The sequence below is a fragment of the Prenolepis imparis genome, unplaced genomic scaffold (assembly GCF_030444845.1).
Source record: "Prenolepis imparis isolate NDT839.2.m4 unplaced genomic scaffold, iyPreImpa1.0 SCAF_47, whole genome shotgun sequence".
NCBI classification, from domain to species: Eukaryota; Metazoa; Arthropoda; class Insecta; order Hymenoptera; family Formicidae; genus Prenolepis; species Prenolepis imparis.
This window is the reverse complement of record NW_028141205.1, coordinates 195524-219396: the sequence shown is the minus strand read 5'-3', so window position 1 is coordinate 219396 and position 23873 is coordinate 195524. Positions and strand designations below refer to the sequence as shown.

General features: G+C 27.8%; 2 protein-coding genes across 2 annotated transcripts; one reads left to right on the top strand and one right to left on the bottom strand.

Moving 5' to 3' along the window:
* Positions 1–854: 854 nt before the first annotated feature.
* LOC145947133 (proto-oncogene tyrosine-protein kinase ROS-like) lies at positions 855–9284 on the top strand. The gene is made up of 9 exons (XM_083056907.1): positions 855–1618; positions 3158–3308; positions 3680–3761; positions 3882–4538; positions 4774–6206; positions 6374–6475; positions 7175–7368; positions 8176–8646; positions 8952–9284. Exons 1-9 carry the CDS (start codon positions 1520–1522, stop codon positions 9282–9284), a joined length of 3522 nt encoding a protein of 1173 aa, XP_082913033.1. The 5' UTR covers positions 855–1519.
* Positions 9285–12379: 3095 nt separating this feature from the next.
* On the bottom strand, positions 12380–14113 carry LOC145947141 (uncharacterized). The gene has a single exon (XM_083056920.1). The coding sequence runs from the start codon at positions 14111–14113 to the stop codon at positions 12380–12382; it is 1734 nt and encodes a 577-aa protein (XP_082913046.1).
* Positions 14114–23873: the final 9760 nt, after the last annotated feature.

The following is a 23873-nucleotide window of genomic DNA, read 5'->3' as shown; positions in this document are numbered from 1 at the left end:
GAGTTTTCTCTTACTTAATAAAACTCTTAGTTGATAAAACTATTTCAAGATCGATTATAATGATTTATATAATCAAGCTATAAAACTATATAGTATATTTTCTTCGATTAAACTCAATATACAATGTAACGAGTGTAGTATATTCGATTGTATCAAAAACAATAATATAAGCGTAATTAAATTTCGCAATTTTCAAAACTTTCAAGTAGAAAAGCGATCAAATGAAAAAGAATATATATTATTATTTTACAACATATTTTACTTTCTTAATATTTTTAATATATTATTATTTCAAAATTTAACTAACAAATTACCGTTTCATTAATATTTTTTTGACAGAAATCAGCTATTTAAGACGTTTATACGGATTTAATGAACGTATCAACGACACACGAAAATCCAATACCTTAATTATTGATTGTATTGCATAAAAGTATTCAAATGGGATCTGCATTTAAGAACCTACGTTAATCTCTTTAATCATTATTTTAATACGATGTTTGAATTCGCTTGTTCGATAACAGAACACAAAATTTATTGCAATAAAGTAAGCTTGTAGAAGTTTTTGATTATAATAAATTATTTTTATATGTTAAGATCTTTTTTTTATTTTAAACCGGACCCTACTATAAAAATGAGCCTCATATAGGATATATATATATATATATATATATATATATATATAGAATATAATTATTCGTGAAAACTGTTGGAATAAGTAACTGTTGGAAGAAACACTGATTGTGAGTATCATCGATCAAGCAGAGAGAAATGAATCATAAACAGAGGGCAGCAAATAAAGCATGATCAGATCGGTCTAGTCTGCGGAGTCAGTTATGATTGCGATTGCCACGAGAAAAGACAATGTTGCGCGTTATTTGATTCAAATAATATACTGTCATATAAACATCACACATCAATATGCACAAATAGTGGATTCTAAAAACATGCATAGTATACAGTATACAATATGCATAGAAAAAGTAATCATAATTTTTTATATTTTTAGTGAAACAAGAAATGACAAATATCTCAATGTGGATAATATTTTTATGCTTGAATAGCGGTGAAAGTGATAGAAAATATAAAATTCTATAATTTTTGGATTGCTTATAAATTGTTCCATTATCTTTTTATTGATTATCTTTTTACGAAATATTAAAAGAAATTACAACAAAAATATATTATTATCTTCGATACAATCAAGTGAATACGTGTTGCTTCGTGCTGTTATTGGTTCCCATCGAAAAATTATAAAAATTACTATTTACTAAAAATTCCTTCATATGATCTAAGATATATATATTGTGATTGATTATAAAAAGATATATTAAAATGTAATATTGGAAGACAGTAACGCGGTTCGCAAACTAGATTCTAAAGAATTCATCGATTCATAATAAAGTATCGAGTCGATTAGATCAAATCTGAATCATCCATAGAATAAAAAGAAAATCAATACTGGTGACTAAAAATTGAGCGCCAACATTCACCGAAGGAAGTAATTATTATCTTTAAGATGAGATTATGCGTTTTATTGAAATGTTTAATGCTGGTGAAAGCAGCTATCGCGATTTTGACAAAGAATCATACCGTCCCGGACAATCTTTTTACGCAGGTAAGAAATTTTTTTTGCCCTATTAAAAAACAATTAAATGTTATTACAAGTAATTGTGCAGTTTATTTGAGTAACTCAAACTCATGTGTAATATAATATATTACTACAAAATGTATAATAAAATAAAACTATACATAAAACTAAAAAGTATAATGCAATGAGAAAGGATAAATAAAGCTTGAAAATTTTATTTTGTTTTTAAATGGATGTATAATATAGTTAAACTTAATTATGACGAAATATTAAAATTTGACTGTATTATGTTTGTGTTTCTATTCCTATTTTTAAGAATAATAATTATTAATATTAATGAGATGTTCTGTTAATTTTTCACTATTTTGATACATACATTCATACATACACACACATATAAACATATATATATATATATATATATATATATATATATATATATGACACTTGAATTGAGTTTCATGTGATTTTTCATCAATTTGTAATAAAAACTAATTTACCTTATTAAATAATTATAATTATTTAATGATATAATAAGACTTGTAAATTAATTCTTATTTAACTAAATTAATTCAAAGTGACAGCGTCATTTTGATGTATCAAGGATAGTTGCATTTGTCCTATATACATATAAAGAAATGTCGACTATATTGGTATAATAAAATTCAAATTGTATCAGTTAACTTTATAGGGCCAATAGTTAAATGGACAATATACGTAACAGCAATAACCAGCTACCCGTGTTTAAATTTATTGATGTATGTATATAATATTCATAGTATATATATTTATATAGCCATATTTATATAGCCATATATATTCTTATATATCGTGGTAAAGTCAATCGAAAGTTTTTGGTATCAGGTTTTCCAGAATTTGTTTGGGTTAAAAGGTAAAACCATAATCAAAAAGAATTTCGACAAGATTTTAAGTACAAAAATTAATATAATTTCTATAATCACACACATGCACATAAATGAAAATATTTTAAACATTTTTATTCTTGAAATACAAACGTTATTATATCGAAATTTTAATTAAAACATACGGATTATTACAAAATAAACTCACTTATTTTAAAAAGTTAACTAACAATCGCAAAAAAACTAAATCATGAACTTTAACTATCAGCAAAATCGCTTCAAGAATCGAAGAGAGTAACATTTTCATATAACATTTATTAAAAAAGAAACAATTATGAATTCTTATTAAATAATCCTTATTCTGCCTATTCTGCGTGAGTTTCTTTTTAATACAAGAATCATGTTTGATATTTCGCAAGAAAATATAATGAAAAATAATAAGAATAAATATTTTAGAAATAAAATTACATAATATTTAACGCATTATAAATGAGAAATGGAATTATAAAATATCAAGCTAAAATTATTACAAAACAACAAATTTTATGCTTATTTTATTTATTTTGACATACGATGTTATTTTTTATGGTAATCTTATTTATATATATTTTTATATATACTATTTTATTTATCATTAATGATACCGTGGAATTTCTGGCCTAGCTGTCTAACTTATTTTTTTTATATGTTATATTTTATTAAGGATATTCCAATGCCCGAAAACAACAATTATCTCATTTTACAAAATCTCCAGCCGGATCAGAATTATTCTGAAAGCGTGACTATAAGAAGTGAAGTCAATGAAGTAGATGAAGTTACATTTGCAAATATGTCCATGAACCCAGAATCTATTGGTAAGATGCAATGAATATATAAAACGTTAATAAAAAATTTACAAAAAATTTACAAGTTGTAAGCAAAATGTAAATTCAAGAGAGAGTAAAAATTATAAAAAAAAAAATATTAAACCATTTTCTAATAACAAGGATAATATAAAATGCATTCTGTCGAAAAGAGAGAAACAATGTAGACTCTGTATGTAAAATAAAGCAAAATTTAGATAACACTATCAATTTCATTATTTTTCTTGTTTGTTTTATATCATTAATTTTTTTTCTTCTTTCTTTATTTTCGTTGCACGTTAAATTATTATTTTTTTTTTTTAATTTACCGAGATAATCAACTTCAACATACATATAAATATGTACCATCTTAAAATCTCTAGGAAAAATTCCGAGCGAGCCAAGAACATTCGTAGAGTTCAATGGATTTCTAAATGAAAAAATCAACATTTCTGTGACATTCAGGTGAAGAATCTAAGTTTTTAGTCTATATCCTTTTTTCTCTAAAATTTAACATAGAAATATAAAAATATTGATACTGTTAAAAATTTATTAAATATGAAAAGGCTAAATTTTATCTAACAGGTGGAATCAACCTACACTTGAAAACAAAGTGATACAAGGATATACAGTGCAATGTTGGTTCATCGAGAACCTAAAAAAGATTCAAATCTTTGACGACAAAACTATTTTAACTACAATGGAGTGCACAGAATATAATCTAAAGCCTAATACAACGTACTATTATCGAGTACGAGCGCATACTAAAGCTGGTGCTGGTCCTTATACAGATTTAATGAACGTATCAACGACGCACGAAAATCCGATACCTCAATTATTGATTGCAGTGAATAATACTATTGCAATATGGGATCTGGATTCAAGAACATACGTCAATCTCTTTACCCTTAATAGCAATGTTAATGCAATAGAAGTGGTTTATTCTGTAGCAGAACATAAAATTTATTGGATCCAATTGGATGAGCATGATTATATACTACGAGAGTTAATGATAGGGGATATGAATAAAAATAATATTACGAAAATAACTAGTTTAAAAAAAAATACACACACTCTGTGCATCGATTGGATAGGAAGAAATCTATATTGGATGGAATATGACGTCTCAGGGAAATCCATTATAAAGCTGGACTTAACAATGTGGCAAAATGGCACAATCAAATATGATAAAATTTTGAGCAGAGAAAATTATTTTTATTTTACTTTACAACCGTCTGTGGGGTACGTTAACTTTTATTCACTTGAAAAAATAAACACTTTTGTGTCTTTCACTTAAGAATTTATATTATTTTCTAATTTTGCAATAATATAATATGATTTTGTAATAAAGATATAAAGAATCATAAAATCATTATTTATCATAAAATTGTAAGAACTTAAGCTTATTATTTTTTTAACTTCACGTTTAAAATTATGTTTTATAATACACATATATAATAATATATATATTTTCCAGATTTTTATATTGGATAGAAGGGTTAGATGCAGAGTCATATATACAGTATGTAATAATGAAATCGGATCTTGACGGAAGAAATGTGCAATCTTTTTTAAGAACCGATATGACCTGTAGTCCATACAAAACACCATTTTTTAAAACTTTTTATCAAATTAAGCTTGACATCACAAATACAGAGGAGCCGCTAATATTCTGGAGAAAAAACCTTGAATTAATTGTGGAGAACATTAAAACAAATAAATGCAATTCGATTTCAACTGCTGAAATGGGCGCAAACTTTGTGTCACATTTTATTAATGATAAAACAAACATTTATTTAAGTGGACCTTATGCAAATACATCAGATTTTTATCTTTATATTTTAAAAAAGAAGTATGCACTTGTCGACAGTGAAAAAAACGCATCTAAACACGTGCACATAATAAACAGCACGGATTACTTTAATCCTCTAATATCGTTTGGTAAATCATCCTCCTTACAACCATATCCTCGGACGGAATGCCTTACGCCTGATGAAAAGAATTATAATATTACAATAGTAAAAATAACAGCGTACAGTATTGTTTTGAACTTTACAAAACCAAATCGCAAGCACAAATGCAAAAACAACATACCTACTATTAAATATATCATCTACGTAAGCTGTTTGTATAATAACCTTAATAACAAGTTCGATGAATTCTATATGCAGACATACGAGCGGCATTATGAAATTCAGAATTTAACACCGTTTACAAAATACAAGCTGAAGCTAGCTGTGAGCAATTTTTACTCTGATCAATTATCGATGGACCTGCAATTCCGATCGGAAGTCATACTAAGAACTAACGAAAGCAAACTCAATGCACCAGAAAATGTGAACGTTCAGGTTCTGACGCCGACTATAGCGGCAGTTTATTGGATGCTACCCACGAAACTGAATTGTGCGACAGTAACTTATAGAGTATATTGGGAAACAATTAACTCGGTGAACAGCACGCAACCGATAGAAAAGCCATCTATTAATAATAAAGTAGACAACAAATTTTTTACTATAATCCAATCGTTGCTGCCAGAACAGAAATACTTTGTATATGTACGTGTGTATCCAGCCAACTTCACCAATCTCTATAATGACAGTTTGACCAAAACCGTGTACACGTACTCGGAACCGAACAATATAACTTTGAGCGGAGTTAACATAAACAATATGAATATTTCGTGGATGCCTAGCGTTAATTTGACGATCCATTACGTACTGGAATACAAAAATGATATGATGCAAAAGTGGCAAATCGCAGATAATTTTGAGACGAATAATAAGACAGTAACGTATTATATAAAAAGCTTGCTACCGGCAACTTTATACAAGTTTCGTTTAATACTGACATATCCTGAATACGAGAACTTTACATGGCCATCTGATGAAAGATTTATTTTTGAAACACTTGGTAAGCAAATATGATAATATGTAGATATTTTAATATGATCTGTTTATTTTACATACATATAAATGAATTACATAATTTTAAGAATAAAATATTTTTAATGATAAAATTATAAGTAGAAATATTCAAATAAAACAAAAAAATTAATACTATATTTTTATGTAACAAAGGTGACGATTCGATAATTCGAGCTACGCAATATAATCTAACATTGATGTTAAGCCTTGCTGCTATCGTTATTGTAATCTGCATCTCCTACTTTATTTATTGTTGTAAGTATATTTGATACACATTTTTTAAATTACAAATTATGATTAATGTAATAAGTGGAGAGATTTTTCAAAAAACATTAACTTATTTAAAACAAGGTTAAGAATATTTATTGACCAACACTGGCTAAGACTAATTCTTATATTATAAGACTTTATTTTGAGAATAATCTCAATTCGAGATTTATTTCCCGAATCCCCCCTAACCCCCTTTCAGAATTATAGGCGAGAAAAATATAGATCCGAAAGTCGCTGAATCGGGAAACGAACCCGAGACCTTTCGCTTGCCGGGCGACTGCTCTCACCAACTGAGCTATTCAGACCCTTCGATTCTATACTTTTCTCTGCCTTGATAAACAATTCCAATCAACAATCAGTTGGTGAGAGCAGTCGCCCGGCAAGCGAAAGGTCTCGGGTTCCCGATTCAGCGACTTTCGGATCTATATTTTTCTCGCCTATAATTCTTTAAGGGGGTTAGGGGGGATTCGGGAAATAAATCTCGAATTGAGATTGTTCCCAAAATAAAGTCTTATAATATAAGAATTAGTCTTAGCCAGTGTTGGTCAATAAATATTATTAACCTTGTTTTAAAAATTCGACTGGCAAATCACATCTTACATATTAATTTATTTGTTTAAAGAGCAAAATTTAAAATTTGCAATGCATAATATTATTTAAATATATTATAACTTTATATAACAGTATACCGACAACGCAAGGAAGATAACGAGCAAGTTTTGACTAGGATTCTACATGAGGTACTTATCGGAAACGTTCAGCATAATGCGTTATACAGTCCTGCGTTGCATTATAATCCAAATAAATTTATGCTGACTAAAATCAGACGTGAGCAAATCACACTAACGAAACTCCTTGGCAGCGGCGCATTCGGATTGGTAAATTTTTCGTAACGTCATATTTTAAGTCATTAATGTTTAGATGTAGAAATGAGAAATACACATTTCTTAGTCAATCTTACACCGAAAAAATTGTTTTCTTGAAATGCATTAATAAGTCCTCTTAATAGATAAGAATATTTCCATTTTTTAAATTGAGAATATATTTTCAATTTCTTTTGCAACTTCAGCGCCGCAATAAATAAATATAATAAATTAATAATAAATTTAAAATAAAAATTAATAAAATAAAATTATGTAAATTTATAATAAATTTATAAGTTTACAATTAATATTAAAAATAATAACATAATAAGCAAAAATGTGTATTTAACTATGTCAAACACATAAAACATATATTCAATTATATGTGTAACATTTAAATATACATGTAATAAGTAACAAATGTCCATTTGTAAGACTGTTTTTTGTTATATCGATTAATAATTTTAATAATACACGGATAAAAAGACATCTCATCAAGTATATATTCTTGCATGTAAAGAATATCTCTTTAGAGATTTTCTCTCCTAAATTAAGAGGATCTTTTTAGCGCTTATTTTATTGGAAGATATTATAAAGATAAGTGGCATATACTTAAGATGAGAATACAATTTTTTCGGATATATAAATCAACTTTTTAAAAGAAATAGTAATACACTAATTTTCATGAGACATACATATGCACTTTATTTTTTATCGTTGAATTATTGAAAATAAATTAAAATATATATGTATAATGTTATATAAAATTAAATTATCTTTTCTTATTTAATAAAAGTTACATTAATTTTCAATATTTCGCAGGTGTACCAAGGGAATGTCAAGGATTTAGAAGAACCGGGATCAGAGACATCCGTTGCCATAAAAATGTTAGAAAAGTGTGCTTCTGTCGAAGAAAAAAAGAAATTCTTGCAAGAAGCTAAGCTTATGAGTCACTTTAGACACGAACATGTGTTAAGATTACTAGCTGTCTGCTTAGACGAGGATTCTCCATTACTCGTGTTGGAATTAATGGAAACTGATCTGCTAAAATATTTGAGAGAGTGTCGAATATTACAACCTTCTGATTTACACGCTTTGCGTCTACAAGACTTGCTCGCTATGTGCGAAGATGTTGCGCGAGGCTGTTGCTATTTAGAAGAGCTGCGCTTTGTGCATAGAGATCTCGCGTGCCGAAATTGTTTAGTGTCTGCGAGAGATCGTGAGAATCGTATTGTCAAAATCGGTGATTTCGGACTTGCTAGAGATATTTACAGAAATGACTATTACCGCAAGGTAGATATAATTAATAAAAAAAGATGAAACTTTTTGAAAGTGTTTTTCTATTGTAATAGCTTTTTATAATATTATATATATCTTTAATAAAATATATATATATGTATATATAGAATTTAAGAAAAATGAAGACTATGCATATATTTTTGTATATATTTCTCCAATATATATGTATATAATGTATAATGCAAAAAATTAGTAAACAAAATGTATAATGCAAAATATTAGTTTCTTGCTTAAAAATACTTATTGCAAAAATGGATAATTAGAATAAGATATTTATCTTTGCTAAAATTTTATTTTAGGAAGGTGAAGGTCTGCTTCCTGTTCGCTGGATGGCACCGGAATCCCTAGCGAACGGAATATTTACTTCTCAGAGCGATGTTTGGTCATTCGGAGTACTAATGTGGGAGATTACATCATTGGGTGAGCAACCTTACTCTACAACAAAATCTAATCTCGAAGTGATAAGTTACGTACGCGAGGGAGGCAAGTTGCAGATGCCTCTCGATTGTCCATCCTCATTATATCAGTTGATGCAGCGTTGCTGGGGTGTAGCAAATGCCAGACCAAATTTTAAACTTTGTCTGAACAATATTATAGATCTAAGAAGTGACGCAGAATTGCATCCAATATAAATATTATTTAGTTGGCACAATTAATTAATTATTTGAACATGTGTATATTAAAGCGAAACAAATTTTTGCACATCTATTTGAGATATTTGAAAATATGTCTGTATTATACGTCTGTATACATATTTGCATAAAAAAAATTTTAAACTTTAACATATATTTTGTTTACTAACACTGAAAAATAAAAAAAAACAAGTAGTTATACCAGTGTTCAAATAGATAACTACTTTTGATTTTAGTTATAAATAGCATTTAGAGATAGGTGAAATTACTATAAAATGTGTAATGTACTAAATTCTATACAAATCACATTTTTTAAAAATTTGTTTTTATATATCTGATCAAAATTCTTCATATCAAAAATATTTTGTATGTCAAACAGGAAATAAAGAAGGACGCGAGAGTGGGTTAATAAAGGTTAATAAAAATTTACATATATCTGTTTCTCTTAGCAAATAAGTCATGGAAAGCCTGACTCTTTTGTTGGATTAGCTTAGTCTAATAATTCGTCTAATAATTATAATTTATATTCTAATAATTTGGTTTACGTATTAGTTTCAGATTACTCAGTTAATTTCTTTAAGTAAAAGTGGCTCTATCTTTATTCAACTTCTTTTTCCATGAATGCGTTTATTATCACTGACACTTTTAACAATGTTTATATTTCAACATTAAACGTTTTTATTATCATTTTCTTTATAATCATAAAAATTTTATTTTTCCGGTATTTAAAAACATCTTATAAATATATTTTAATGTAAACAAATGTTCTGGAGAACACAATGCTATGAACTTTTGAGAATGATATATCTTTCGATTTATGTCTGATGAAAATATGTACATACATATATGACATATATATGTATATGTATATGAATTAAATATATATCTATATATATAATTTTTTTATAGTCAAATCAGTATAGAAGTGGTATTAAATATGCTTATTAATAATGCGTATACTGGTAAACAATTATTTGGCGAGGTAAATTTTATACCTTTTTTATTATGAAATTTTCGTTATAATTACTTATTTTTTATCACAATGTATTACATATCATATATTGTAAATGATATACGTATTTTTCTGTTTTTTTCGGAGATATGTTGTATATCAATATAATTTATGCTAATTATTTAATAAACTCGTTTTTAGTGATAATTAATTACAAAATTTTGATTGATAAAACAATCAAAATTAAAATAATATTAATTTTAGATACGTGAATTTGCGGGAAAAAATATAAGACCCCCATATTTAAAATATAGTATTCACTACATGTTAATAACACGTTCTCATGAAATGGACGATCAGATGCAATTTTTTCACCGTTTGTTCGAATCAGAAAATCGAGAAGCTCAATACGTATATAATATAAATACAGTAAAACACTCATTTTTATTAAATGTCCAATATTATATCATAAATATTTAAAATAATTTTTTACATATTTTAATGTTTTATATATTTATTATTTATTTATAAATTACCTGTTTCTTACGTGAGCACTTGATTTCAATTATTTTCTTGATTATTTCTAATTATATTGTATTATATTGTAAATGTGTTTAAATGTATTTAATGTTAAATTAGTTTTTATATATTATTCAGTTTTATTGTTTATATAAAAATTAATAATATTTACGTAATGCTTATTATACATATATATGTATATGTATGTGTATATGATATTATGTATATTAATTATACTTATAATACTCTATTAAATATTAATATAAAGATATGTTAAATAATATAATATAAATATAAGATATGAAATTAAATAATATAAATATAAGATAGAAAATTTAATATACATATAGGATATAAACATTAATATTTGATTAAGAGTATTTTATTGACCAACACTGGCTAAAGCAATAATTCTTTTATTACGACGTTTCGACCCTAAATTGGGTCCTCTTCAGGCTACAAAAATTGATCACAATACAGAGTCGTTAATACATTTAGATAACACTTTTGATTTATAGTAGTAATATTGTAATTAGTAATACCTATTCTTTAATGTAACGTGGTAAACCCTATACGCACATGATGTTATGTTAAAATGTGAGTTAAAATTGACAGAATCATAGTCAGTATCAAACTGAGATATGGTGTTTATTTTTGACGTGTATAACTAACAGTAAGTCAGAGACATTGTTTTGAGAGCATTAAAAGTCAAATAATTAAAATAGAAATAAACACAATTACAATAATAAAGCTAAAGGACTCTATAAACCCATAATAGGATATGTATCGAAAGAATTATAAGTAATATTAAAATTGAATAATTAAAGGTAATTTGAATTAAAAATATAATTAAAAAATGCGTTGGATGGGACTAAAATAATTTGAGAATAGTGTCATAAATTGAATTTAAATTTTCCGTGTCCCTTTGCGAATTTATAGAATTCTTTTGCTTTTTAATAAAAATCATTTCGCTTATTTCTCTCTTTTTCAAGTTAGCTTCATTATGTAGGATCGATACATTAGACCAATCGAAATCATGATTAAGCGACGATCTATGTTTACTAATCACCGAATAATTACTTTCATGTTTTTTGATGTTAGAGTTATGTTCTTTTATGCGCGTTTCCAAATGACGTTTGGTCTGCCCAATATAACAGGAAGTGCAATTCTTACAAGAGATCCCATATACGACATTAGTTCTCTTATAGGGATGAAGTTGGTCTTTCCCTTTCTTAATTAATTTGTCTAGTCTGTTAGGAACAGTATATACGACTTCAAGGCCACACTTTCCCAATAATCGCTGTATATCTTCACTTAATCCCTTGACATATGGAAAAATGATTACATTAGATGTGTCAAAAGATTTTTTTCCCCCGGATGGATAATTATCATATGACTTAGATTGTAAAAACTTAAGTCTTCTATTAATGATTGAGTTAATTAAAGTAATTGGATAGCAATTATTGGAAAGAATCCGTTTGACCAACGAAATATTCTGTGAATGAAACTTCCTGTCCAAAAGAATAATAGCCCTATCAGTGAGGCTAAGAATAGTACTGATTTTGTATTTATGAGGATGGTTAGAATAAAAGTTAATATATCTTCCCGAAAATGTAGATTTCCGTTACCAATTAGTTGTTAATTTCTGATTTTGCCTTATAATGGATGTGTCCAGAAAATTAATACAATCATTTGATTCTATCTCGCAAGTAAATTGTAGTCTAGGATGATAGCCATTAAATTGCGATAAAATATTGTCTATCTGATTTCTCGGAACAATAGCGAAGATATCATCAACATATCTGCAATAAACCGACAGTGAAAAAGATAGTGCATTCCGGCAGTATGACTCCAAATCATCCATAACCAGGTCTGATAGAATCGGAGAAAGAGGGGACCCCATAGGCATTCCGAAAATTTGTTCGTAATAACCATTTTCAAAGGAAAAACTCGTGGAGTCAATAACAAATTCCAACGCGTACAAAAATTGATTCAGGTTAATGATCATATTTTGAGAGATATCTTTCCATCTATCTTTGATTGCCGAAACAACCAAGGATTTAGGAACATTTGTGTATAAAGACTTAACATCCAAGGATATCATGCATTCATTATCTTTAATATTAGCGCTCTTAATGCCTCTTCCAAACGACCAGCTATCCCTTACATGTGAAACAGGCCTCTTAACAGACCGAGATATAATGTCCCTCAAGTATACCGCTAGATTGTACGTAGGACTGCCAATAGAGGATACAATAAGTCGCAATGGAAAGTCTTTTTTATGCACCTTTGGTAGGCCATATATTCTAGGAAGATTCCCATTACTGCAAGCCAAACGCTTGAAGGTCATTTCATCAATTATATCGTTTTGTCGCCATGATCGCATTAAAGAGTTTAAGTTATTAGTCAATTTTTTTAAAGGATCTTTATCAAGCTTCTTATAAGTACTAGTGTCCGCAAGTAAAGATGTCATATTATTTATATAATCAATTCTGTTCAAAACGACCGTGATCTGACCCTTGTCGGCCTTTGTGACAAATAAGTCTTTGTTATTTTTAAGGAATCTATCACATTGTTGGTATTGAAAGCGAATTACGTTATCAATATATTTTGGATGTTTTTTGCTATGCAAAAATTTTTTAATAGAGTTTACAAATCCATTTTTTATAGTTTCCTTAGATTCATCAGATATCTTGTTATTATTCGTTTCAAAATTTTTTATATGTTCTATAGCTACGAAGGCACGATCTTTAGGATTCTGACAATTAAGATTAAGACTAAATTTTTCACCCAAGCACAGTATATTTTGAACAGAATTGGGAAGAGTTTTATCGCTCAGATTTATAAGCCATTTAGATTTGTCAATGTTTTCCAGAAAATTATCCTTAACTATATGTTTGTCTAAAATATTATTGAATTTATCGACAAGTCTGTTTTTCTGAGTATTCATTAGCTGAGATAAACCTTCATAGTTATAAGAGTAAAATTCATCAAGAAAAGAATCAGATAACAAGGATGACAATTCACATTCGATATTATATCGTTTATTTTTTAAAAATCTAATGTTAAGATGTAGATCTTTTATTTCAAAATTTAATAAAGTTTTCTTGTTCTTTTCCATCAGATTATGATTTAATCTAGAGACCCAGTTACTATGAAACGTGAGATTAAACCGTAAATTGCTGATATGCGCCGGAAGAACATCATAACTGCGACATTTTAGTAGGAATTTAAGTTGTTGTTCTGATTCCATGATCTTCCTGTTCGTGTTCATCCAATTTTTTAAACAGATAGTATGTTCCTTTCCATATTTTCTCGAGATTTCATCGAAAAAACTTCTTATTTCAATCAACACCATTATTAGGTCCAGGTGTGTAAATAACAAAATGTAAGATGTGATTGCCAGTCGAATTTTAAAAACAAGGTTAAGAGTATTTTATTGACCAACACTGGCTAAAGCAATAATTCTTTTATTACGACGTTTCGACCCTAAATTGGGTCCTCTTCAGGCTACAAAAATTGATCACAATACAGAGTCGTTAATACATTTAGATAACACTTTTGATTTATAGTAGTAATATTGTAATTAGTAATACCTATTCTTTAATGAGAACATAACTCTAACATCAAAAAACATGAAAGTAATTATTCGGTGATTAGTAAACATAGATCGTCGCTTAATCATGATTTCGATTGGTCTAATGTATCGATCCTACATAATGAAGCTAACTTGAAAAAGAGAGAAATAAGCGAAATGATTTTTATTAAAAAGCAAAAGAATTCTATAAATTCGCAAAGGGACACGGAAAATTTAAATTCAATTTATGACACTATTCTCAAATTATTTTAGTCCCATCCAACGCATTTTTTAATTATATTTTTAATTCAAATTACCTTTAATTATTCAATTTTAATATTACTTATAATTCTTTCGATACATATCCTATTATGGGTTTATAGAGTCCTTTAGCTTTATTATTGTAATTGTGTTTATTTCTATTTTAATTATTTGACTTTTAATGCTCTCAAAACAATGTCTCTGACTTACTGTTAGTTATACACGTCAAAAATAAACACCATATCTCAGTTTGATACTGACTATGATTCTGTCAATTTTAACTCACATTTTAACATAACATCATGTGCGTATAGGGTTTACCACGTTACATTAAAGAATAGGTATTACTAATTACAATATTACTACTATAAATCAAAAGTGTTATCTAAATGTATTAACGACTCTGTATTGTGATCAATTTTTGTAGCCTGAAGAGGACCCAATTTAGGGTCGAAACGTCGTAATAAAAGAATTATTGCTTTAGCCAGTGTTGGTCAATAAAATACTCTTAACCTTGTTTTTAAAATTCGACTGGCAATCACATCTTACATTTTGTTATTAATATTTGATTTATTATTAATATTTACTTAGTACAGTCAACGTAATAGTTAATATTAATATTAGCAATACTATTTTATATTAATGTTTACAATAATTAGTATTTTATTATTAATATCTTTATAATATTATATATTAATGGTGTTTATTTTTCTTGTAAAATAACGAAAATTTTAATAACGAACTTTAATGTAATTATAATTTCAACATGCCAAAATATATAATTTTACATATATGTTTATTTCGTATTTTCTAAAAAATTTTTCTACAACTCCTTAAATATATCTATGACATTGTGCAATAATATTAACTCCTTTTTCACATTACAATTTTTTAATCATGGAGAAAGATAAATAAAGTAAAATAAGAATGTATAAATGAATAAAATATGTATATGTATATTAATTACCATTAGTGATTTTCTTTTATTTTTTCTAAAGAGGAAGGTAAAATACAAGAAGATAATGAAAAATAAAATTCACACCTTGAAATTATTTTTTATTTATAATTAGGTATATTATTTACTATGCGCGTTTTAATAAGATAATTATAGAAAATAGGAAAAAATCAAGATAATATAAAATAAAAAAATAAATCAAATTGTGTGAGTTACTAATTTAACTACAAATTAAATTTCACACATTAAATTTCAAAATTAAAATTGTTTAAGGCTTTAAGAACTAAATGATACTGATTAAATTAAAAAAAAGCTATTATTTTTTTTTAAGAAATTAAATAATTATGTACAAGTGCACAATTTCTAAAAATTCATTGTATAAACATCTCTATTTATGTACATTAATAGAATTGTGAAAAAAATGTTTTATGTTGAAGAAAAAAAAAATCTTTTTTAAAAAAGTATTGTGTTTCAAAATATGAATACGATGTTTAAATAGATGTGTTTTTACTATAAAACTTTTGTACTGCGTAAAAAGGTAATTAAATTGTGTTTCTCATATGAAAGCCACATGGATTTTACTTTACTTGTAAAAAGTTGAATTTTGCATTACTGATTCCGTATCATTAAAACAAAATTTTTAATTCTTCTCACATTACAGTAGAATAAAAATTCAGTAAAAAGATAGAAAAAATGTAAAATAATGTACTTATTTCATACATTATCCAATAAGTTGAAATTCATTGTTAAATATAAATTTTTATTTTTATGTAATTGCTCGTCTACAAAGTTGCAGTTTCCCGAAATAAAATCCTGAATATGCCGCTGCTCCTAAGATAATTTATTTTGATGCAAAACTTCGTATTGCTAAATAATTAATTATAATTTCAGACAAAAATTATCTCACAAAAAAGTCGTTTTTAATTAAGTTGGTAATCATCGATATTTTCTTGTCAATATGAAAACGGATTTTTTAGATACTTAATTATACAAACAAAGATTTAAAAAAATTAGTATTTTAAAAATATGTTTCAATTTTAAAATAGAAATCGTTGAATTTGTAGAAAATCATTCATGCAATATTGCTCGATTGCTATAACTATGAAAGTAACACTAGCTGTTTATTTCGTTTTTTCTATTTGTATTTTGTCTCTATGTGATCTAATTATTAATTTTGTCTTATAAATTCCGTATTGCGACTTGTCTGATTTGAAATTTCTGTGAATTCCAGATTATTTTGACATACGGTATAATACGAGGGTGGTTTGAAAAGTCCGTGCAAAAATGAAAACTACTTAATTTTTCGGGATAAACTTTTTTTATTTTTCAACGTAGTCTCCTTTTAGGCTTATACACTTCGTCCAACGCTGCTCCAGTTTGTTGATCCCTTCCAAATAATAAGATTGGTCCAACTCTGCAAAATAGGCATTCGTTTCCGCAATCACCTCCTCGTTTGAATAAAATCTCTTTCCCCCCAGCCATTTCTTCATATTGGGGAACAAGTAGTAGTCCGAGGGAGCCAAATCTGGAGAATAGGGGGGATGCGGAACGAGTTGGAACCTTAATTCCATCAATTTTGCGGCTACAACTACAGATGAGTGAGCTGGTGCGTTGTCGTGATGGAAAAGGACTTTTTTGTGGGCCAATCGTGGACGTTTTTCTTGCAGCTCGGTTTTCAAACGGTCCAATAACGATGAATAATATGCACCTGTAATAGTTTTGCCCTTTTCCAAATAGTCGATGAGGATTATTCCTTGCGAATCCCAAAAGACAGTCGCCATAACTTTCCCGGCCGAAAGAACGGTCTTCGCCTTCTTTGGTGCAGACTCCCCGCTGGCAACCCATTGTTTGGACTGTTCCTTGGTCTCAGGCGTGTAGTGGTGTATCCATGTTTCGTCCACAGTGACGAAACGACGCTTAAAGTCCTGTGGATTCCGCCGAAACAGCTGCAAACCGTCCTTGGAACACCTCACACGATTTCGTTTTTGGTCAACTGTGAGCAATCGCGGCACCCATCTTGCGGATAGCTTTTTCATGCCCAAATGTTGATGCAAAATATTATGTACCCGTTCACTCGAGATGCCCACAGCACTAGCAATCTCGCGCACCTTCACTCTTCTATCATCCATCATCATATCATGGATTTTATCAATGATTTCTGGAGTAGTGACCTCAATAGGGCGTCCAGAACGTTCAGCGTCATTTGTGCTCATATGGCCACTCCGAAAATTTTGAAACTACTTATAAACTGTTCTAATCGAAGGTGCAGATTCACCATAATGTTTATCAAGCTTCTCCTTAGTCTTCTGAGGCGATTTGCCTTTCATAAAGTAATGTTTTATCAACACACGAAATTCTCTTTCATCCATTTTTTGGAAATCACTCGACTTTCTCGATTCAAACGAACGCCAAACACAGAGAAATAGACCGATCTGGCTGAAACTTGGTGTGTGTTCTTCCAAGAGATGCTACTAACTAAAAATAACCCCGATACGCACCAGTGGTGCCATCTCTCTGACTTTGCACGGACTTTTCAAACCACCCTCGTATACAAATAAGTTGTTAAAAGCGTTCAAATCAGCTGATTAAAGCGTTAATTTGCTAATTAAATTTTAAAATAATAATCTGTTATAAAAACTAAAATAAAAATGTTGTAAATAATATGTTATAATATTTTAAACTCGATTAATATTTCTTTGACAGTTATCAATTAATTTCTGTAAATTATTAATTTCAATTTAATTAGCAAATTAATGCTTGAATCAGCTGATTTCTGTCAAAAGATACACTCGGCCAAAAAAAACGGTACATTTAAAAAGTAGTAAAAAATTGTATTGTGATCTGTTACAAAAGGAAATATTTAAAAATGAAAGATAATAACTTGCGATTCGTAGATTAACTTTAAAGAATTTACCGAATATATATAAAGATTTAATTTTTTGGATATTCAAGTTTTAATTATTGTCGTATTAATTCAGTATACATATTAAAATCACGAGCGCTTTTTAATTATGTAAGGGCTAGTCAATGCTTTATTAGAAAATGATTATGTGTTACCTCAGGAAAGATTCAAATGACTATGAAAAACGATTCCAATTTATCTTATAATGGCATGGCATGCACGTATAATATATAACTAAAAGTATTAATATTAATGGACTGTCACGTACTTCTCTGAAATAATCCAAAATATATTGCAGTTCCGGTCAGCTTCCAGAAAGCCATTTCACTGTGTTCGGATCTAAACTTTATATTTAAGTAGAAGATTTCTTTATTAAAAAAATTAAATTGCGTAAATCAGTTGACGTTTATTTATCACAATAAAAAATAACAATATTTATTACAATAAAATATAAAATATGTTTGATTAATTTTACTAAAAGTATAGTAAAATTAATCAAACATATTTTAAAAATTTTTTTATACCATATTGTCTCACGATTACTAAATGTGTTTCTGGCGTAAATTCTAAAGTAAATAAATTCTAAAAGAAAATTCTCTCTGTGTTAGAAAAAGTAACTGTTGGAAATAACATTGATTGTGAGTATCATCGATCAGGCAGAGCGAAATGAATCATACAGAGCGCAGCAAATAAAGCACGATCAGTCTAATCTGCGAAGTCAGTTACGATTGTGATTGCCACGAAAAAAGACAACGTTCCGCATCATTTGATTCAAATACTGTCATATAAACGTCACACAACAATATGCACATATAGTGGATCCTAATAACATGCGTAGTATACAATATGCATAAAAGAAGTAATCATAATTTTTTATATTTTAGTGAAACAAAAAATATAGCAAATATCAACGTGGATAATATTTTATGCTTGAATAGCGGTGAAAGTGACAGAAAATTTATAATTCTATAATTTTCGGATTGCTTATATAAATTGTGTGATTATATTTTTATTGATTATCTATTCACGAAATATTAAAAGAAATTACAACAAAGATAAATTATTATCTTGGATACAATCAAGTGAATACGTGTCGCTTCGTATTTATTTTTGTTATTGGTTCCCATCGAATAATTATAAAAGTTACTATTTACCAGAATATTGTGATTAATCATAAAAAGATATATTAAAATGTATTGGAAGATAATAACGCTATTCGCAAACTAGATTTTAAAAAATTCATCGAGCACATAATAAAGTATCGAGTCGATTAGATCAAATCTGAATTATCCATAGAATAAGAAATAATCAATACTGGTGATTAAAAATTGAACGCCAACATTCACCGAAATTATTATGTTTAAGTTGAGATTATACGTTTTATTGAACAGTTTAATGCTGGTGAAAGCAGCTATCTCGATTTTGACAAAGAAACATACCGTTCCAGACAACCTTTTCACGCAGGTAAGAGATTTTTTTCGCTTCATTAAAAAACAATTAAATGTTATTACAAGTAATAGTGCAGTTTATTTGAATAACTAAAACGTGTAATATAATAATATTTCATACTGTATAATAAAATAAAACTATACAAAAAACTATAAAGTATGATGCAATGAGAAAGGATGTATAAAGCTTGAAAATTTTTTTTGTTTATAAATAGATGTATAATATAGTCAAAAATTAAACTAAATTAAGACAAAATATTAAAATTTGACTGTATTATGTTTGTGTTTCTATTGCTATTTTTAAGATTAATAATTATTAATATTAATAAGATTTTCTGTTAATTTTTAACTATTTTGATACATACTTACATACATACATATATTTATAACACTTGAATTGAATTTTATGTGATCAATTTCATCAATTTGCAAAAAGATCTTATTTATTTTATTAAATATTTATAATTATTTAATAATATAAGACTTTTGTAAATTAATTTTTATTTAATTAAATTAATTCAAAGAGTTCGCGTCATTTTGATGTGTCAAGGATGGTTGCATTTGTGTCATATACATATAAAGTAATGTCGACTATATTGGTATAATAAAATTCAAATTGTATCAATTAACTTTATATGGCCAATAGTTAAATGAACAACATACGTAACAGCAATCTAATCCAATCTAACTAATAAAAATTTATAAATGTATATATATAATATTCATAGTATATCCATTTATATAGCCATATGAATATAGATATCCATTTGAACAGTTATATGTAGAATATGCACATATTCTTATATATCGTGGTAATGTCAATCGAAGTTTATGGTATTTTGTTTTCCAGAATTCTTTTGCGTTAAAAGATATAACCATAATCAAAAAAAATTTCGACAAGATTTTAAGTACAAAAATTTATATAATTTCTATAATCACACACAAACACATATAAAAGAGAATATTTTAAACATTTTGATTCTTGAAATACAAACATTATTATTAAAATTTTAATAATAACGGACGGATTATTAAAAAGTAAACACGCTTATTTAAAAAAGTTAACTAACAATCGCAAAAAAACTAAATCATTAGCTATAATTATCAGCAAAATCACTTCAGGAATCGAAGCGAGTAACATTTTCATATATTATTTATTAAAAAAGAAACAATTATGAATTCTTATTAAATAATTCTTATTCTGCCTATTCTGCGTGAGTTTTTTTTTTAATATAAGAATCATGTTTGATATTTCGCAAGAAAATATGTTGAATAATAAGAATAAATATTTTAGAAATGAAATTACATAATATTTAACACATTATAAATGAGGAATGGAATTATAAATAAAAATATCTAGCTAATATTATTACAAAACAAAAAATTTTATGCTCCTTTTAGTTATTTCGACATATATGTTATTATTTATGGTAATCTTGTTCATATATATCTCTATATATACTATTTTATTTATCATTAAAAATACCGTGGAATTACTGACTTAGCTGCATTACTAATTTTTGTTATATGTTATATTTTATTAAGGATATTTCAGAGACCGAAAACAACAATCGTCTCATTTTACAAAATCTCCAGCCGGATCAGAATTTTTCTGATAGCGTAACTATAAAAAATAAAATCAAACAATCAATAATAGGCCAACTTGCGAGCCGAATAATCAAGATGTTAAACAGATTCTTTATTAAGGAATAAATTAAGTTATTAAAAAAACATGTAAACGTTTCGACAGTACAACTCTTTTTCAATACAAAAACTTAAGACATATTATTACCTTGAAAATGACAAATTAAAATTTGTTTATAAAGAGACTATATCTAACTGCTAGATTAATTAACAAATTACTATAAATGTTGAATATATCGCAATGTGACACATACATGGTTATATTAGGTAACAAATATTCAACTGAAACCGGACGCTGATAGATCTAATTTTATCGCTGGTAAACGCATAAAACCGACAATCAGGTTTTTCTCGATGTCACATTTTGAACAACGTCTAATTTTATGATCCGATATTCGTCAGTGTGTTAAACATGTGAAGAGTGTCAAGTCAAGAGAAACTCGCGATTATTATCCTCATTATAATTGTTCTTGTGTAACGTAACTGTTATAGAGCATGATAATAAGTCTAAGGGACAACGCCAACTAATATTTATTTAGTTATTACAAGGTTATTATATATATTTCTATGTTATGAAGACTCAGACAATTTAGATAAAACATCAAAATAAGAACTGTCAAGAAGTTCGGTGTCTTTTTTTAAATTAATACTGTTCTTTTGCTCTTTAATGTATAACATTTCTGAAATTAATCTTTTATGATAATTTCTTTCATGGTCTAGAATTTTGGTATTGCCCCAATCGAATGTATGTGTTAAATTTACAATGTGTTCCGAGACAACCGAATGTCTCGCAGAATCCAATTTTATGTTATTCTTATGTTCATTTAATCTTGTGTGTAATTGTCGTTTTGTCTGTCCTATGTAAGTTGCATCACAATTATTGCAACTTATTTTGTAAATAACGCCAGCATTATTCTGAATTTCATCCTTGTCTTTCTGCGTCTTAATGATTCCGTCCAATTTTTTTAAAATTCTGTATCCCACTTTTACATTGGATTTTTTAAGTTCGGAGGCTATTAGATCAGAAATTCTTTCCACGTACGGAATAGCAATAAATTTTTGGTCTCTATCATTACAGATGTTGTCACCCCTCGCTGTGTTGTTTTTTGCTATTGTATTAGATTCATTAGCAATGATATATTTAATTCTACGGTTGATTTCTGAGAATGTTAGATCGAGAGGATAGCCGTTGTTTATTAAAATATTTATGACTAATTCTAAATTCTTTTTGTGAAACATCGGATGAGATAATAACAGAGCTCGGTCTACTAAGTTATAAATAATGCCTGTCTTATGACATCTAGGATGGTTAGAATGAAACGAGAGAAGTCTCCCCGAAAACGTCTTTTTTTGAAACCAATCAATATGTATCACGTTATTAATTATTTTGATTGATAAATCTAAGAAACTTATGCATCGGTTATCCTCTCGCTCCAGCGTAAATTTTAATCTATTGTGATAACAATTGAATCTATCTAAAATGAGTGAGACATAATCTTCCGGAATACACAACAGAATATCATCAACGTAATGGTAATAAAACGGAACCCCGACATTCAGTGTGTTAAGTATTGATGTCTCCAAATCCTGCATGACGATATCAGCCAAGATGGGAGATAACGGAGATCCCATAGGCATACCATGGATTTGCTTATAAACTGTGTTATTAAATGTAAAAAACGTTGAGGATAAAATGAATTTGATAGTCAAGATAAACTCATTTTTGTTAATGTGTTTTTCTATGTGTTCCCATCTTCTGCTGATACCCTCAATTACAAGATCCATAGGTACATTTGTGAACAGCGACATTACATCTAAAGATATTATAGTCTCAGAATCATTTAAACAAAAATCTGACAATGCGTTGCACAATTCAAAACTATTATTTATATAACTCATAGCCTTGGGTAAACTGCCTATTAAAATATTATGCAAATGAGATGCCAAACGATAGAGTGCTGTATTAACAGAAGATACTATTAATCTGAAAGGAACGTTGTCTTTATGTATTTTTGGCAAACCGTATGCTTTAGGAAGGTGAGAGTCGCTCGAGTGCAAAAAATAATATTCTTGCTTCGTGATAATGTCGTTTTTCAACCATTTTTTACAAATATTGTTGAGTTCTCTCTCTAACCTCTTTGAAGGATTATTGCTGACCTTTGTATAATTATCTCTATCATTTAATAATTCTTCGACTTTTTTAATATACATGTCCCTGCTCATAGCTACTGTAGCATTCCCCTTATCAGCATTTGTAAACATAATGTTTGGATTTTGACAGAATCTTTTAGTTTTTTTATACATACCCAGCAATTTATCATGTAACGTGTT

Coding starts and splice junctions, on each gene's coding strand:
- LOC145947133 (XM_083056907.1), top strand. CDS start 1,520: ATGAGATTATGCGTTTTATTGAAATGTTTAATGCTGGTGAAAGCAGCT. Junction 3,309..3,679: donor CATGAACCCAGAATCTATTG/GTAAGATGCAAT, acceptor TAAAATCTCTAG/GAAAAATTCCGAGCGAGCCA. Junction 6,207..6,373: donor ATTTATTTTTGAAACACTTG/GTAAGCAAATAT, acceptor TATGTAACAAAG/GTGACGATTCGATAATTCGA.
- LOC145947141 (XM_083056920.1), bottom strand. CDS start 14,113: ATGGTGTTGATTGAAATAAGAAGTTTTTTCGATGAAATCTCGAGAAAA.